The sequence below is a fragment of the Vombatus ursinus genome, unplaced genomic scaffold (assembly GCF_900497805.2).
Source record: "Vombatus ursinus unplaced genomic scaffold, bare-nosed wombat genome assembly UNPS02014794.1, whole genome shotgun sequence".
Lineage (NCBI taxonomy): Eukaryota > Metazoa > Chordata > Mammalia > Diprotodontia > Vombatidae > Vombatus > Vombatus ursinus.
In genome coordinates, this window is record NW_020954572.1 from 16,782,984 (window position 1) to 16,800,881 (window position 17,898).

A 17,898-nucleotide genomic window follows, 5' to 3' on the forward strand; every position below is an offset into this window, starting at 1 on the left:
TAGTAGAGTGTCCTGGAACCTCCTTGGCCTCCTGCCTCCCTAGACCAAGCAAAAGAGGTGACTCCTTTTCCAGGAGCCCCATAACCCAGAGGTAAATCAGAAGAGAAGGATCTTGATTCCCAAGCAGTTAGCTTTTTTTACCTTGAGATACTGGGTCAGGCAGTACCTAATATCTCACATTCTTTTGGGTGTCCTGTACGTGTCACAGCTACTGATCTAATCTAAGGAGCTTAGAAAATCACCTCCCACTCCTTGCAGAGACATAGCTGGAAAGAGGCCAGGGTTCCCTGCTGAGAAGGCAGGGATGAAGGTATTAGACACAATTTCTTTGGAGGAGAAGATTATGGAACCAGGATATTTACAAAAAGTCAAGGTCATTGATTCTGAAAAGGAGCAGACTAAGCAGGACATGACTAATAATATCTTGTGAAGGGCAAATAGGGAAGAGTGAGACTCATTGACACTGAGGGTAAGATGGTAGGGCCTAGGGTTTGGATTCAACTGCATCGGGAAGAAAGCAGAGAAAATGAAGAACTTCCTTTCCAAGTTGTGGGGAACTGAAACCTACTTTACAGAACCAGAGTGTTATAGATGAAAGGTTGCTCAGAGACCATCAATTCCAACCCACACTTGAGCAAGAAGCTCTTCTATAGAGCATGCCTGAGAGGTGGTCATCCAGCCTTCTTGGAGACTTCTACTGAGAGGGAGCCATTGAAGAAGTCCTTTCCACTCTTGGATCAATTTAATTAATGGGAAACATTTCCATATATCAAGTCTAAAACTGCCTCTTTGTTATTTCCACTTAATGATCATGGTTCTGCTCTCCTGGGCCAAGAAAAACAAGTCTAATTCTTTTGTAAGACAGCTTGAAGATAACTCTCCTATACTTCCCTAAGTCCTTTTTTTCTCCAAGCTAAGTTCTTCAACTTTAGCTTCAAGCTAACTTCTCCCCAGTTCTTTCCACTGACCCTCAAATGGAGCCTCGAGGTGTTCCTCCTTCTGGATGCCTTCTTAGCTTGGCAATGTCCTTCCTAAAATGTGGCTCCCAGAACCAAACACAATACTCCATATGTGGTCTGACCAGGGCAGAATACAACAAGACCTTTTATTCCATATTCATGGAAACTATGGCTAATGTAATTTTGATTTTCATAGTTGGAGACAGAACAACCCTAAGAGAGTCTAGACTTCTCTGATGCTAATGACTAGGCTTTGGGGAGCAGAGGTGGGGGAAGAGTTACAGGGGCCTAAAATTTAATATATTTTCTAATTGAAAGCTATACTTCAGGGAGCCACTTTTAAGAGAAGAGCAGAATAGAAGGACTCAGATCCATGAACAAAAACATTGGAGAAACAATGAAAATCAGTTCAGAAACTAAATAGCTAAACAACCTGACTCCTCTCCTCTTTTTTGAGAAAAGAATGGGGAAGAAGGGAAGAAGAAAGGAAAAAATGAAGAGGAGGGGAGGATAAGAGTAGAAGAGAGGAGAATGAAGAGGAGGAGAAATGAATGGAGGAAAAGGGAAAAAGATCAATGAAGAAAGATGGAGGGGAGGAGAGGAAAAGAAAATGGAGAAGAGGAAAATGGAAGACAGGAAACAGGATGAGGGGAGACTGGAAGAAATAAAAAGCAAATGGGAAAGAGGAGAAAGGAAGGGAAGATGAGAAACAAGGATGAGGAGAAGAGAGTGGATGGTAACAGAAGGGAATAGAGGGAAAGGAAGGAGAGGAGAATATAGGGCAGAGAGGATAATAGAGAAGAGAAAGGAAGGGAGAAGGATGAAGGAAAGAAAGGAAAATGGAAGGGAGGAGAGAAGAATAGAAAATGAAGAGAAGAATGAATGAGAAGGGAAGTATGGGGACAGGGTTTCTGGGAAGGAGAGGTGAAGGGACAGGTTGAGGAGGACAAGAGATGGGTGGAGTTATAAGATGCTTTCATTGGCAATCTGCAGTGGAATTCTGAGCAAGCTCATCGACTTTACAAGTTCATAATACTTAGATGGGTGGGGTTATTAACACCCTGAGGGTCAGAAATGGAAACAACAATGTGACCTTGGCACATTTTTAAAAATGTTAGTCCAAAATAGGAGGATGTTCCTGATGTTCCAGTAAGGAACACATGCAAGGTAGATCACCCAGGAAGCCAAAACCAACCACCTAAGATGAGGAAAGACAGATGTGGGGAAGAAAATTATATGTCATTATTATAGGACCCCAAGCTAAAGGTGGGTTTGCAGAATAGTGCTGTTAACTGAAATTTTTAGTTGGTCAGAAAAGTCTCTCCTTGGGATAAGACTACTAAATAGCCAAGTTTTAAAAAGAACATGGAAAAACTGAGAAGCAATGTGACTTAATGCATAGGGAGCTAGATAACCTATGTTCAAATCCTATCCCTGACACATGCAGGCTATATGAACCTGGATAAATTACAGGTCTGCCATATGTACAAAAATACTTATAGCAGCTGTTTTTGTAGTGGCAAAGAACTGGAAGCTAAGGGGAAGCCCACTTGTTGGGAAATGGCTGAAAAAATTATGGTATGTGAATGCAATGGAATACTTTTCTGCTATAAGAAATGAAAGGGGCAGCTAGGTAGCGTAGTGGATAGAGCTCAGGCCTTGGAGTCAGGAGGACCTGAGTTCAAATCTGGCCTCAGACACTTGACATTTACTTGCTGTGTGACCCTGGGCTAGTCACTTAACTTGAAATGAAGAAAGGAATGAATTCAGAGAAATCTGAGAAGACTTGTAAGAAGTGCTACAGAGTGAAGTGAACAGAACCATGAGAACAATTTATAAAATAACAATATTGTAAAGATAAACAGTCTGAAAGACTTAAGAGTTCTAATCATTGCAATGACCAGCCACAATTTCAAAAAATCAGTGAGAAAGCATGTTACATATCTTCTAATAGAGAGGTAATGGATGCAGAATGGGACGAATATTTTGGAACTGAACAGCGTGGGAATTTATATTGCTTTGACTATGTGTACTATTATAAGGGTTTGGTTTTTCCTTAACTTGGGAAGGGGGTGGGAGGGAGAGAAAATAAATACTTGTCAACTAAAAATAAAATAAAATTAAAAATGCATAAATCTAGGTCTGGACAAAAACAAAGGGAGAAATTAGAGTACATTGAAGTGATCAATGAATTGTGCCTTCCCTTCATTACACCTTGGGGTTCCTGCTAGCTCCCACCAACGGTAAGCTGCCCTCTTACCAGGATATAGAGCAAAATGTAAAGGTGGTGGGTCAGCCAGAAGCCTCGGAAGCTGCGCCTTCGGAAGTGGTGGGAAGCAAAGACATACATGATGGCTAGGACCATGAGCAGCACAACTCCTGTGAGGCCTGAAGAGCAGGAATAAGGGGAAAGGAGCAGGTGAAAAAGCACAAACAGGGTGTACCCTCCCCACTCCACGCCCTGGGGCAACAGTAGCAGCCCAGGCCCTCTCTCCCAAGATTCTGCTTTCTTCCTCATTTTCAGCAGAGCACAAAGGTCTATTATCAACACTAGCATGTCTGACTCTATTGCTATGTCAATATCAGTCTTCCTGTAACCATTAAACCTTCTTATTGTCACAGCTACCCATATCACCAAAGCTGTCACTCTCCTTAGTCAATGGTCACCATCCCTGTTACAGTCACTGTCCTCAGTCTGTCACCCTAACTTCCAAGTACCAGACACACTAGAGCACTTTCCAATGTGAGAGACCCAACTTTTTATTTGGGACGGCTTGGATCTGGGCTCTGGTTCTTGGGCACCAGACCCTAGCATGTGAGGACTCAGAGTCCAGAGCCCTGATCCTATAAACCCCAAATCAAAGTCCTATACAAATGTAAAGTATTAAGAGATAATGTAAAAATGTTAAAAGAACCAATCTTTGAGACAGGAAGACCTAGTTTTGAGACCAGCCTCTGATACAATCTGGCCGTAAGACATTGGGCAAGTCAAACTGTGAGATTCTTTGTGCCCCTGGCAACTGTTTAAAGATGGTAAGTTGAAGAAAGTCTATATTCTTTGGTAAAGGGAGTTTCCTTACTGGGAACTCACTATACAAGAGCAATCACAGGTCTGGTTTCTTGCCCCTCCACACACCAAAAAAATGTATGATAACATGGTGGATTAGGTCCACTTCTCTCTACACTTCAATTTACTTCAGGCTCTTCTGTTGACCACAATTCATGAAAAACCTAACAGATGTGGAAAAGGTTCAGGGAAAAGTGCTTTAAATGATTAAGAAACGAGAGGTAAGGGACAGGCTAAAGAGAGAATGAATCCTTATGTTGGAAAGGCAAAGTCAGAGAAGGTTTAAAGCCTATAAAATCATGATGACTTGGAGAAAAGGTACACAGATTTATCCTATAAATCCTAGACCACCGAAATGAGGATGTAGAACGGAAGCTCTCTGTGGGCAGGGACTACTTTGTTTTTCGGCTTTGTCTCTCGAGTAGGCAGTGCCCTGTGCCCAGTACATTTGGTCCAGAACTATGACTTCAATATAAGGAGCTCCCTGGGAAGAACTTTCCTCAACCAATGCAGATCAGCAACTCTTTTGCAATTTAGCATCTTAAAGAGTTGCCTGAGGGCACTGAGAACTTAAAGTGATTTGCCCAGTCTATCCCAGCCAACGTGATCATAGTGTCAATGGCAAGAATCCAGGTGTTTTTTTGATTCCAAGTCTGGTATTATGCCATATGGCTTCAGCTTGCACACAGTAGATGCTCATAAATAGTTGTTGAATTAAATTAGGAAGCACCCATTAGAGTTTGAAGAAAGTAGTTTTAGTGGAGAAAATGAATGAATGAGTGAATGAGTAACCATTTATTAGATGCTTACTAAGCGCCAGGCACTGTGCTAAGTGCTAAGTTTACCAAAAAAACAAAACAAAACAAAAAATAATCTCTCATTTCAAGGAGCTCACAGTCCAATGAGGAAACAACATGCACTGGAACTCAAAGTACAGAGCCTAGAGCTCAGAACCCTAATTTCCTATCTCACATTCCAGAGTTTAGAATCCAGATCCTGGAACTTGGAACCCAGTATGCAGGCCCAAAATCTCTCTCTCTCTCTCTCTCTCTCTCTCTCTCTCTCTCTCTCTCTCTTTTAGGTAATTGGGGTTAAGTGACTTGCTCAGGGTCACACAGCTAGTGAGTGTCTGAAGCCTGATTTGAACGCAGGTCCTCCTGACTCCAGGCCTGACAGTTGTGAGAGGATCTCTCAGAAGTGAAGCCTCCTCAAAGGGTTAATAGTTCTTATTAATAGTTCTCACAAAGGGCAGCAATTAGGAGATCACTGAGGAGATCTCTCATTTGGAGAGAGATAAGGTCAGAAGTAAGAAGTAAGAAGAGTGGGAGGAGAGAAATTGGAGGCATCTGTTGTAGATGGCCTTCTCAAAGAATTTAATTGTATTGTTGAAACACACTCCCTTCTGACCTTGTCAAAACGCCCTCAGACCCTGTTTTAAAGCCTGTAGCAGAAAGTATAGAATAGCCCTACCCTCCCCCCCCCCAACCTAAACTGCAAGACTTCTCGCCTTTTCTTGTCTCCGGGCAAACTTGTGTCTCTGTTGCTGGGAAAGATTTCCATGACTAGATTGTGCCCCCTGAAGCCCAGCCAGTGGGATAAGCGGAAGGGGGTTTGGGAGGAGGAACTAGGGTTGGGGTATAAATAAGCATTGCTTTCTGTAACCAACTCTTACTGGTATGTGTCCTCCCTGGCCAGTGCCATTAGGGTGACCAGGGGCGGTACCCTTTCTCATGAGAAAGCAATAAACTCCTTTCTGCTTTCAAGGTACCTAAGTCTTTGTTTTAGATTTGAGTAGTGTTCTCCATCCCACGCACAGTCTGTCTACAAGTCTAGAATCTTGAACCTAGAACTCAGAATCTAGAGTCTAGATAGAACCTAGGGCCCAGGCCTATAGCATTAGGGATAGTCATGTCAGGAAGGAAAAGTTCTCACCTGGGACTGTCTGGAAGAACCACCAATAGAATTTCTGAGGCAATTCAGACCTGTCAGGCAAGAAAAGGTCACTGGGGAGGCAAGAATTCACTAATCCTCCCAACCTCCAGTCTGCAATGTCTCCCTTCTCTGCCCCGCTGCACTGGCCCCTCTCCAGCCCTCAGCAGCACGCAGGAGCAGAAAGGATCCAGCAGAGCTAAATCAGGTTGTTCTGCAAAACCTTCATCCCTCCCCCCAAATCGGAAGCCTTCCCTAAGCCTTTCTATACCCTGAAGGTTTACCCCCTTTTTATAACCAAAGACAGAGCCGGCACTCACCCATCATCGCGGAAGAGCCCCGGGAAGAGACATGACAGGACACTGAGTGGGCTGATGGAGAACAGGTAGATATTGACCACGTGGCCCATAGCATGCAGGACTGAGAAAGAGAGAAACAGCTAAGGAGAGAGCTGGGAGGGTCATGCAGTATCCAAACCAGTCCCTCCTCCAGCCCAGGAGAAAGGAACCCAGTCCAAAGTGAGGGAGGGCTTGAGTAAGAATTATGGGGACCAATCCTCTGGCTCCTGATTAAGGGAGGCAAAGAGAGTTCTTCAATTCTCTCTCTCCCACTTAGGGGCACAGAAACTGAAATTCCACCATTAGAGATGCATTTCTTTGGGTTCATAACACCTTTTTTTTTTTTTTCCATTCCACAGGCATTTGTTAAGTGCTGTTTACTAGACAATGTGCTGGGCACTGGAGATGAAAATGAAAGCACTTTTGGCTTCAGTTAATTGACTTTCTTATTCTTTGGTTGGTTTTTTTCAGTCTTTTAAAAATATATATTTATTTTCCCCCCAATTACATGTTAAAACACATTTTTAAACTTTTTTTTTCAGGTTTTGAGTTCCAAATTCTATCCCTCTTCACGGCCCCTCCCTGCCCCGCCTCAGATGGTGAGTAATCAGATATATGTTATATATGTCATAGCACTCTTTAAAAGCTGAAATCCACCTGGAAGGGGATATTACACTAAACCCATAGATACCAAGCTTAGCGTCTTATTGCAACCAAGGCAAAGCTCTCCCTCTCCCCACTGACACTGGGCAAGCTGAGGGAGGGAGTTTGAGTTAGGGGAGGTGAAGAAACAAGGCACATATATAAAAGGAAGAGAAAGGATAGAACCCTGATGTCATCTTCTTCACAAATTTTGTTGAATTTCTATCCATCTTTGAAGCCCAATTCCAAGGCCACCTCTTCTGGGAGGGAGATCCTCTGATCTCTCCAATCAGAACTGATTCTTCCCTCCCTGCGCTCCATCCCACGCCTCTCTTTGTTTCCATCTCTCCAAGGCTTTTGTTTCAATATTTCCAGGACCAGAAATTTCCTCCACATGGGAACTATCCCCACCAAGGTAAAGTACAACTCACTGACAAGTTCAGGAGATAGTTCTCATGAAGCTTTAAAGGCTCAGAAATAATCTACTTTACAGAGAAAAAACTTTGGCCTAGAGAAGAAGGGATTTGCCCAAGGTCACATCTGAAGCAGGATTTGAACTCTGGTGTCTGACTGCAGTCCGTATTCTTTCCACTGTACTGCCTGCCCTCCTTAAAATTCATTCCCTTCCAGCCAAAATAGCAACGAATTTAGCTAGACTGGTCCTTGGATGACAGACACATGGTCCTTGGATGACAGACACACAACTCATCACCATCTGGTATTTTCCCAGCTTGGTGGGAACAGCCTGAGCTGGTGTTTCACTGGCGTGGCCTTTGAGAATTGTAAATATTAATAACAGCAGGACCAATAATAAGAATAAATGATAATGATAGCTAACATTTATATAGTGCTTACTATGAGCTAGGGGGGACAGTGGATAGTGCCAGGCCTGATGTCAGAAAGACTCATCTTCCTGAGTTCAAATCCAACCTCAGACACTTACTAGACGTGTGACCCTGGGCAAGTCACTTCACCCTATCTGCCTCAGTTTCCTCATCTGTAAAATGAGCTGGAGAAAGAAATGGCCAACCACTCCAATATCTTTGCCAAGAAAACACCAAATGTGGTCACCAAGAATTGGACACTACCGAAACGACTGAACAAGTTAATATGTAGCCCGTGGGGATCCTTATGTATAATTTAGTGGCCCCCATATCTATGTGAGTTTGACACCAATGTTCTGTACCATGCTTTCTGCCTCCCCTGTGGTCACACAGTAGGAATTTAATAAATGTTTTTTTTAATTGTTGCCCCAAACTGACCAGGCTAGGCCTGACCCCAATCACTCCTGGTGACCATGGCATAGGATTTAGAGCTAGAAGAGATCTTAAATCTTTTTGTCCAAGTTCCCCATTTTCCAGATGAGGAAAACAAGGCCCAGAGAGATGAAGTAATTTAGCCAAGGTCATGTAGGTAGTAGTGGCAGAGCTAGGATTTAAACCCACATCTTCTAACTCCAAATCCAGGCCTCATTCTACTATTGCGCCATTTATCAAGTCAAGTCGCAAATAAGTAATTTTTTTTTTTTTTAGGCAATTGGGGTAAAGTGGCTTGCCCAGGGTCACACAGCTAGTGAGTGTCAAGTGTTTGGTCTGAGGCCTGACTTCAGGGCTGGTGGCACTGTGCCACCTAACTGCCCTGCAAATAAGAATTTCTTAAGAACCTACTACTTGTCAGACATTGTGCTAAGCAAACAAGATTTAAATGGATAGAAAAGCTTGTGCCCAGTACAGGTAGAAAACAAGGAATGACAAACAGGAAAAAAGGAAGGGGGAGAACAGAGGGTAGAGGGCAGTGAGTAGGCCTGGATCTGAAGTCAGAGGACTGGGTTTGAATCCTGACTTTGCCACTTACAACCTGTATGACCCTAGACAAGTCATTTCCCCTCTGTATGCCTCAGTTTCCTCATCCGTAAAATGGGAGGATTGGATTAGATTGCCTGTTGGGTCCCTTCCAACTATGTTTATGACCCTGGGCAAGTCACTTAACCCCAACTGCCTTGCCAAAAAAGAAGAAGGAGAAGAAGAAGAAGAAGAAGAAGAAAAGAAGAAGAAGAAGAAGAAGAAGAAGAAGAAGAAGAAAAGAAGAAGAAGAAGAAGAAGAAGGAGAAGGAGAAAGAGAAGAAAAGAAGAAGAAGAAGAAGAAGAAGAAGGAGAAGGAGAAGAAGGAGAAGAAGGAGAAGGAGAAGAAGAAAAGAAGAAGAAGAAGGAGGAGGAGGAGGAGGAGGAGGAGGAGAAGGAGAGAGGAAGGTGGAGGATATCTGTGGGGCGGAGTCAGGTTCATCAGAGCCAGACTGGAGGAGGTGGGGCCTCCCTTTCAGGGCTATCACTCACAGCAGACTCAGACTCACCAGCCAGGCCCTCTCTTTGTCAAGGCCCCATGGGAGGATGACTTTCAGGACGTGAGACGGGTGGGGAGGGGAGGATAAGTAGGAGGGGTGGTTCTGGCTCCCGGTCCTGGAGCCTCACCTGTGAGCACAATAGCTGTGGCAGCAATGATTCGGTGGAAGTCCACGGCAGCATCAAAGGGCACGTAGCGGTTAAGGAAAGTCTCCCGTAGGAAGGTGATGAGGTTGCGGCACATGGTGAGCAGGATGTAGGAGAACATGAAGGAGATGCTGGCTGCCGTGCCCCGGGACAAGATGATGCCCACCAGGGTGGTATCTGTGATGCTCATGTGGTGTGCCGCAAAGGTATAGACTACGGAGAGAAGAGGCGGTGGGAGGCAGGTTCGTCGGAGCCAAATTGTTGCAGGAAAAGCCCCCATTTGGCCTGTTTCACCCCCAGGTTCCATCACTCACAACAAACCTTACCTACTTTGAGAGTCACTCAGACAAGACCCCATCCCCATGACCGTCAGAGGACAAAGTTACAACTAAGGTGGGGCAGGCAGGGCCTGGTCCTAGGGCAGCATCATGGGATGAGAAGGAGGCTTCCTTCCTTCCTGTCTTTACCACCCCATAACTTGCCTCCCACAGCATGGCACAACCAGGTGACCTCCTCAGGGTCCCATCAGCACGGCGCCCTGCCCCAGTGGTCCACCATCCTCAATAACCCCACGGGGGCAAGGGCCAGACTCAATAGGGGGGTGAATCATTCCATCTCCCAAGTCTCCTCCAAACCACACCACCCTCGGTGGAGTTTTAGTTAGTCCTGGCTCTGCTCACAGCAGACCTCACCCCCAAGAGCCGTCACTCACAGTAGGCCCTCTCCAGAAATAGCCCGCCAGCGATGAAGTAGAAGACAGCGGCGCAGGCGATATGCCTGCGGTAGTTCTCGTTGAACCGCTTAAACTGCTGCACGGTCTGATGCCAACGACTTCTCTGCAACTTCTCCCGGCGCGCTTCTGTGAAGGGCCGGGGCTGGAACGATGTCAGCCTGCACAACAGGGAGACCTAGCCCTTGACTCCCAGGTATCCTCAGGCCATCTGGGGTACCTCCAAATGGATCCTGGGGAGCATCCCAGTGCTAGTGGGTGCTAAGGAAGGGCCAGGAGAATGAAAGTAGAAACAATTCTCAGCTAAATGCACCGGGAGACACAAAGATGCACACCTGAAGTACTGGTGAATAACATAAAAAATATTTTGCAAACTGGTCGTGGGAATAAGATGTAAAAAGGATGGGTACTTGTAAAAGGTCAGGCCTCCAGATGGACATTGGATCATAGATTTAGGGCTGGAAGGGGCTTTAGAAACCATTGAGTCCAACCTATTCATTTTGCAGATAAGGAAACTGAGAAACAGAGAGGTTAAGTGACTTGCCTAGAGTCACACAACTAGTAAGTAGCCGAGGTGGGTTTGAACCTGCATCTCCTGACTCCAAATCCAGTGCCCTGTCCACTATACTATGCTGCCTCTTACATGACCTATTACAGTCTGATGCTCAGTCCCGCAGATACCAGCCCCATCTACCCCCCAACACTGCCCACTCATACTCTGATCAATTCCTTCCTCTCCTCTTCATTTTTGCCCAAACTCTTACCAGGACTCTGTTCTTACTCAGCGTCATTATTTGCACCCACCTATGTCTGGCTAAGGGGCAGAAACAGGACGTACTTTTTGCCAAACCTCTTCCGGACCTCCTGCGGAGGGTCTATAGACGCCGGGCACTTGAATTTCTGCATTGTCGTCTCATTAGCTAGATCACTAAGGAGACATATGAAGATTCAAACAGGGAACAGAGCAGGAGGAAAGTAGGCCAAGTGATGGCCCAGATTTCCAGGGACCCTTCCTAACTGTTCAGGAGTCTAAGTTCTGGGTAAAGGGACAGGGTGCAGGAGAGTGGGGGGGGGTCAGAAACAAAGCCACCAGGGCCCTGTTCATTCTCAGCTGTTTCTACAACTGAACCCCAGAGCCACAACTAGCAGGATTATCAGAGCTCTGCCCCAGGATACACACATTCGGGGGCCCTTCTTTCTCCTGGGGTTGGGTGGCAGCTTCCTTCCCATAGTGACCACAATACCCACACCCCACAGGCCTAAGTCAGCCCACCAGCTCCCAGGATCTCATTATTGTGGTGCTCCTCTCTCAGGGACAACCCTCCTCCCAGCCCCCTTTTCTATGTAGCTCTACCCAGGGTCATACTATCCTCTATATTTTCACCTCATCCTTCCTTCCTCTCCTCTCTCCCCTCTCCCAAGTGAATTCTAGACACTAGAATTTTTAGTTATTATTGACCTCAGACCTAAGAGTGCTGGGGAAAGGGCTATACACTCAGCTAGTGGGGAAAGGTAGATATTTCCCATAAGCAAAGACATAATCTCATCATGAAGTTAGATCCTAGGGAATCCTAGCCCCTCCCTTTGAGGGAAAGAGTCATTCCATGCCCCTAGCCCCTCCCTTCCCCCCATTATATTTCTCATCCCTGGGTTGGGCTCACCATATTTTATCCTGGCTAATAAAGGAGACTCTCCGGCATAGTTGCTTAATGACTTCAGGAACTTCCGCACCTATAAATCCAGATGAGAGCTAGTGAGCAGGACACATCTGGAAGCCAGAGAGAGAACCGGTCCCAGGTCCTCTTCTTCTAGATACATAGGGTTCCACTTGGCCCTCTGAGAGAGCATGGATTCATCTGCCTCCAACTCCTAGCTAGGTTCCACCTGAACCTATTGTCTGAAGAGCTTTTTCCAATGGTAGTCTTACATTGTTGTTGTTTGCCCTTCATTCTCAAAGAGGACCAATGACATCAGGAAGGTGATGTCTTGACTTGCAAGTGAATTAAATTTAAATGAGGCAGGGCTGCGTAAAGTCACCAGCCTCATTGTCTCCTCCAGAGCCATCTGGGTTCAGTGGCAACACATAGATCAGGATTACTGGAGATGACCCTGGATGCAGTGGGAGACCTTGGCCTTTTTTTCAGTAGTCTTATAGGGGGATAGTCAGAGTACTAACATATGTAGAACTGGCCCTGGTGAGGCCCTTTTTAGCACAGTGTGCCCTCCCCATGGGGCAGAGGTAAAAGAAATGGCTCTGGAGTTAGAAAAATGGGCATCAAATATCACCTCTTATGCTTGGTATCAGTGTGACCTTGGGCAAGTCACTTAACTCCCTGGGGTCTCAATTTTGGCCACCCTTACCTTGCCATCCCTGCCTGGAATGCATTTTCTCCTCATTTCTGCCGTCTAACTTCCCTGGCTTCTTTCAAGTCTCAAGAAGCTTTTCCCAGTCCTCTTTAATCTCTGTGCCTTCCCTCAGAGACTATCCCTAATTTATCCTGTATGTATATCTTGGTTGTACACAGTTGTTTCCATTTGTCTCTCCCTTTAGATTGTGAGTTCCTCAGAGGGCAGGGACTGTTTTTTGCCTTTCTTTATATTCCCAACACTTAGTCCAGTGCCTGGCACATAGCTAATGCTTGATAAATGCTAACTGCCCGACTGATAAGTCTCTGATACTTTTCTATGAATGAATTCAATGTGCTACTCTCAGCTCTTAATGAAGAAACATCTCTTCTCTTTCTGTAGGTGGAAATTGCTTATTATCATTCTATTATATAATATTTGTGATATTATACATTTCTAAGATGAGATTCTGAGAATGTAGGCTTTTTGAAGATAGTGACTCTCATTTTTGTCTATCAGTCAGCATAGTATCTGACAGTCTTGAGATACCCAGTATAAATGTAATTATATAAATCACATTTATAATAAAGATATATATATATCTTATATATAAATATAAATTTATATTAAGATATATATATATCTTATATATAAATATAAATATTTTGCTAATTTCTGTCTGAGAACCCTTGCTTTAGAGTAACCTGTCTGAGGAGCCACAGAAATTCTCCCCAGGACTATCCTTATAGATACTTATCCTAGAGATTCCTATGGATCTCTTAATAAATTGGTTAACTGATTGGAAGACTACTCTTTGGTAGGCACCTGAGGATTAATGAGTCATCTAAAGAGAGCATGGGAGAGAGGGTGGAGCTGGCAGATTCAAGACATGTCTGTCATAGCTGCTCAGCCAATAAGCTGAAAATTGGAAACATCTGACAATTTGGAAGAGTCCTATTGGATGACCAGTTTTGAAACAGAAAGGGAAAGCTATCCAGTTTGTGGCGATACCCTATTCTAGAGTAGGCATGCTTAAGACAGGCCACAGATAATGGCTCAGCTACTTTTGGTCATGTGAGAAAACTGGATCAAGAATACTAGTTAGAACCCTAAAGCAATCATGTTCAAAGGAAGTCAGGTTTAGCTGCTACTGGCCATGTGTGAAGACTGGACTAAGATGCTATTTAAAGAGGAGGTGGAGGAGCCTGGCTTCACCTGAGGAAACAGGCAGCCTTCATAACAAGCCAGAGAATCTGCTTCATTCCCACTGAGACAGAGAGAAACAAGTCAGGGCTGAGAATTAGCCTCCTGGGGTCAGCAGACATGGGCATTTCTGGGATAAGGGTACAAGGGTAATCTGCAAGCACAAGAGAATCTCTAGGGCTACACAGAGAAGGGCCACTCTCAACCAAGGGTCTTCAGGAATCTGTCATGAAATAACAGCTCACTGGGTGTCAAAAGAATCTTAGTGCAGGATTAAGCTTCAATAGCTTAAGACACTCTGTATGGTGCCTTAAGTATTACAAACCACTTTCTTCACAATCCTGTGAGCTAGGTAGGTAATGTGCATATCCGTATCACCCCCATTTTATAGATGAGAAAACTGAGGCATAAAGAGGCAAGCTGACTTGTCCAGGTCTCACCAGCAATATTTGAACCCAATTCTCCTGACCTTGTTCATGCTGCTAGACCACAGAGGTAGCCTTTCTCTTTTAAACTGGGTGAGCTGACCTGTCACTAATTATAGTACAATACAATGTTTTTACAGTTGTTTATCTGTATTTTTCCTAATAAAGTTTCTTTGAGGGGAAAAAGATTTAACTGAAGAACTGGTCTACACCCAGCTCTGAAAAACTAGGCAGGGATGGGGAACTACTTGTGGCCCTCTAGGTCCTCAAGTGTGGCCCTTTGCCTGAATCCAAACTATTTTGAGTCCCACCTAGAGGCCCACATTTGGCCTCGAGGCCGCAGGTTCCCCATCCTTGAACTAGAAGGAGGCAAGTAGCTCTTTAAGTTGGCAACAGTCGCCTCCTAGATGAGGGGTTCTTAACCTGGGGTCCATAGACTCTTAAGGGATTCAGGGACAGAATTCGGGGGGGGGTCTGTGAACATGGACAGGAAAACATGACATCTTAAATTCACTAACTTCTAAATGAAACGTAGCGTTACCTTCAATCATTAATATAGGCAACAAATATTATTCTGAGAAAGACTCCATAGATTTCACCAGACTGCCAAAAAGAACGACACAAAAATGTTTTAGAACCCCTGGCCTACATAGATCTTCAGGTACTGAACCTTTTTTCCCAAGGTTCAACAATGATAGTGCTTTTCCTTTTTTCTGAAATATTCTCTTCTCAGGTATGTTTACATTTTAAAAGTGGACCTAACTGAAAGAGACTCAAAATGAATCTCTAATGGGAGGTCAAACACTATGGCAGGCAGACAGAGGATATATTTGGGGGGCAGCAGAGCCTGACATCCTTTAAAGCCCATTGGACAGGCAGCCACCTATTCACCTTACATGTAAGGTTGACTCCACATTCCTCTCCTGCGTCCTACACTTTCCCTCCTAAGCTCTCAATCCAGGCTTGAATAGGTTCTTTGTGAATTTCTGGACTTTACTCTCAGATTCTAAGGTAAACAAAATAATCTTTCTAATACCAAATCTGATCATGTCACTCCTCTGCTCAAACATCTTCAATGGCTCCCTATTGCCTCCAGAAAAAATTCAAACTCTTCAACCTGGAATTCAATGTTTTCTACAACCAGATGCCTCCTTGTGTTTCCAGGTATCTCAATCTACTCCTTTCCATGCACTCTAGACCCAGATGGCTCTGGAGGAGAGAGTGAGGCTGGTGACTCTGCACAGCCCTCCCTCACACTACTCCAGTTAAACTGGACTATTCAGTCCCTCTAAACACACCCAACTTTGCCATCGCTCTGTTATATTGCTCCAGATGCTTGAACCCTATGCTTCAAACAACCTCTTTCCTTCTTTGCTTTATCTGGTGAATTCCTATCTTTCCTTTAAAGCACATCTTAAATGCTACTTCTTCCATTAAGGCTTCCCTTGATAATGACTTTCCCTCTCAGACTTCAGGTAGTCATTTGTTTCTCATCTCTCCAATGTACTTATTATGTTTGCGTATGATGGTTAGACTGTAAGCTCCATGAGGGCGGGAACCATGCTTTATCTTAGCATAAAGCACAGTACTCTGCAACACAGTTTATGTTTCTTAATGTTTAAAATATCGTATTGTATAATACAAGCCCACAAGCCTGAAAAAAAAAAACTAAGCTAAGCCTAAAATACTAATAATGAAGATTTCTCTGGTAAAAATGAAAATTCTCCTCTTCCCTTCTTTCCCATACCTGGTTCTGCTCTCAATCCCAGAAGTTGATCCCTGCTATAGCAGACTCCTATGAGTTTGGGCCTGTGACATCTAGGTCTGATATGTTCTCCCGGATCCCCAATCATTCATTCCTAGGTGTCCTTCAACCTGCTCCCTAACTCTCTGTCTTCGAGGATGGAGGTCAAAATTGCAGTATTGAAAGTCCTCAGTGCCCCCTCAGATAGCTACAGTCTCTACACTGCCAGAATCATAGGATTTAGAGCAGGAAATGACCTCTGGATCATCTAGTCCAACTTCTCATTTTGCCAGGTGTCCTGATCTATATCTGGCCACTGGACCCAGACGGCTCCGGAGAAGAAAGTGAGGCTGGTGACCTTGCACAGCCCTCCTCACTTAAATCCAATTCAGATGCATGTTATGGCATCACTTCCCCGAGGTCATGGTCCTCTCCGAGAATGAAGAACAAACAACAACCAGACAAAGAAACTGAAGGCCAGGGGACCACAGCTAATGAGTGATAACCCTAGGATTCTTTTGATTGCATGTCTAAGATGCTTTCTTTCCAATGAGCTGGGTTTCCCACATAATCCTGTTCTCACTCCACCCATTGTCCATGTCTGTGACCCTCCCTCCCCTTCATTCCACCAGCACTGTAGTTCAGATTGTCCAAACACTCATAATCCTGGGAGAGGCTGGGTTTGGCCTCAATATGTTTCCAACGGGATTCTGAGTCCAGAAACCACCAAAATGTGGCTGGGTCCAGACTGGCCCACAGATCCTCTCCCACCCTGACACCACCCCGCTGACCCTTATTCCTAGTGCTCCTGTCCAGAGTTCTGATAGGACCCTGCTGCATCCCTTGTTTCATAATCAAGGAGGACAACAGAAATGTGGTTTCCCATCACAGCCTCCACCCTTAGTGCCCAAGCTGGAGGAGGGGATGGGGTGCAGGCAGAATTTGTCCTGAGCACATAACGAGTTGCCTCTGGCTTGGGGGTGTGGTTGCAGTGAGAGGACACGCTGTCCCCCATGCTCCCCACCCTTGCCCCAAGCCAGTCAATGGACCTTGTATCCAGAGATGGATAAAGTAGAATCCCAGTTTCCAGTTTAAGTTAATCCTTTCCCTTTCATTCTGTCTTCCCCAACCCCAGAAACCCACCTTTAATACAGAGCTGCGTGAAATGGAGCTCACTGTCATGGTCCCTCAGCATGAAGTGGAAATCCTCCCAGGTCAGCTCCTCCTTGTCTTGGAAGCCAGACTCTCGGAACAAGGACTCTACCACCTCAGTCAGCTGAGCCTTGGACAGGCAGTTGTTGGAAATCTCGATGAAGGACCTGAACCCAGAACCAGAAATAGAGAATCAGGGCTAGGATAGTCAGACCCTGGTAGGGAACAAGCAAAACTCAGGAACCCTGAATGCCAACTGTCTTCTCCCAAAGCCCCTGGGCCCTGGTTGAGTGCCAACATTTGCCTAAGACAACACGGAAACAGTGCAATGATCTAACAGAAAGGCTAAGTACTATATTACTGACCAGTCAACAATATTGTTGTTCAGTCATTTCAGTCCTGTCAGACTCTTTGTGACCCCATTTGGGGTTTTCTTGGCAGAGATACTGGAGTGGTTTGCCATTTCCTTCTCCAGATCATTTTACAGATGAGGAACTGAGTCAAACAGGGTTAAGTTGACTTGCCCAGGGTCACACAGCTTGTGTCTGAGGCTGGATTTGAATTCAGGTCCTCCTGATTCTAGAGCCAGCATGCAATTTACTGTGCCACCCTGATAATATCCTCCCCCACTCTCAGAGTCCCACTCCCCACTCCTTCCTTTTCCCTCCTTTGCTTTTCCCTTTCTCACTCCCCCCTCCCTTATCTCTACCCTGGCCCGCCCTCTTGGCAGCTGTCACGGTACTGACCTAAGCATCCCGATGAACTCCTCCTTAGAAATGAGCCCGTTACCATCAAAGTCGTACATCCGGAACATGAGACGGGACTTCTCGGAGGAGGAGCCTGGGTGGAGGAAGGTGCCCATGGTCCCAATCATTTC

At 45.1% G+C, this 17,898-nt stretch overlaps 1 protein-coding gene across 2 annotated transcripts in view; it reads right to left on the reverse strand.

Annotated features, from left to right (window-relative positions):
- The window catches only part of DUOX1 (dual oxidase 1), a 61,323-nt gene that overhangs the window by 12,400 nt on the left and 31,025 nt on the right, over window positions 1-17,898 (reverse strand). For both annotated transcript variants that reach the window (XM_027870139.1, XM_027870138.1), the window contains 9 exons: window positions 17,768-17,861; window positions 17,013-17,188; window positions 11,813-11,882; window positions 10,990-11,079; window positions 10,134-10,312; window positions 9,404-9,634; window positions 6,276-6,375; window positions 5,959-6,008; window positions 3,220-3,347 (listed from right to left, as the gene is read on the reverse strand). In XM_027870139.1, the coding sequence (XP_027725940.1) occupies window positions 3,220-3,347; window positions 5,959-6,008; window positions 6,276-6,375; window positions 9,404-9,634; window positions 10,134-10,312; window positions 10,990-11,079; window positions 11,813-11,882; window positions 17,013-17,188; window positions 17,768-17,861 (1,118 nt within the window). The remainder of the gene's footprint in view (window positions 1-3,219; window positions 3,348-5,958; window positions 6,009-6,275; window positions 6,376-9,403; window positions 9,635-10,133; window positions 10,313-10,989; window positions 11,080-11,812; window positions 11,883-17,012; window positions 17,189-17,767; window positions 17,862-17,898) is intronic.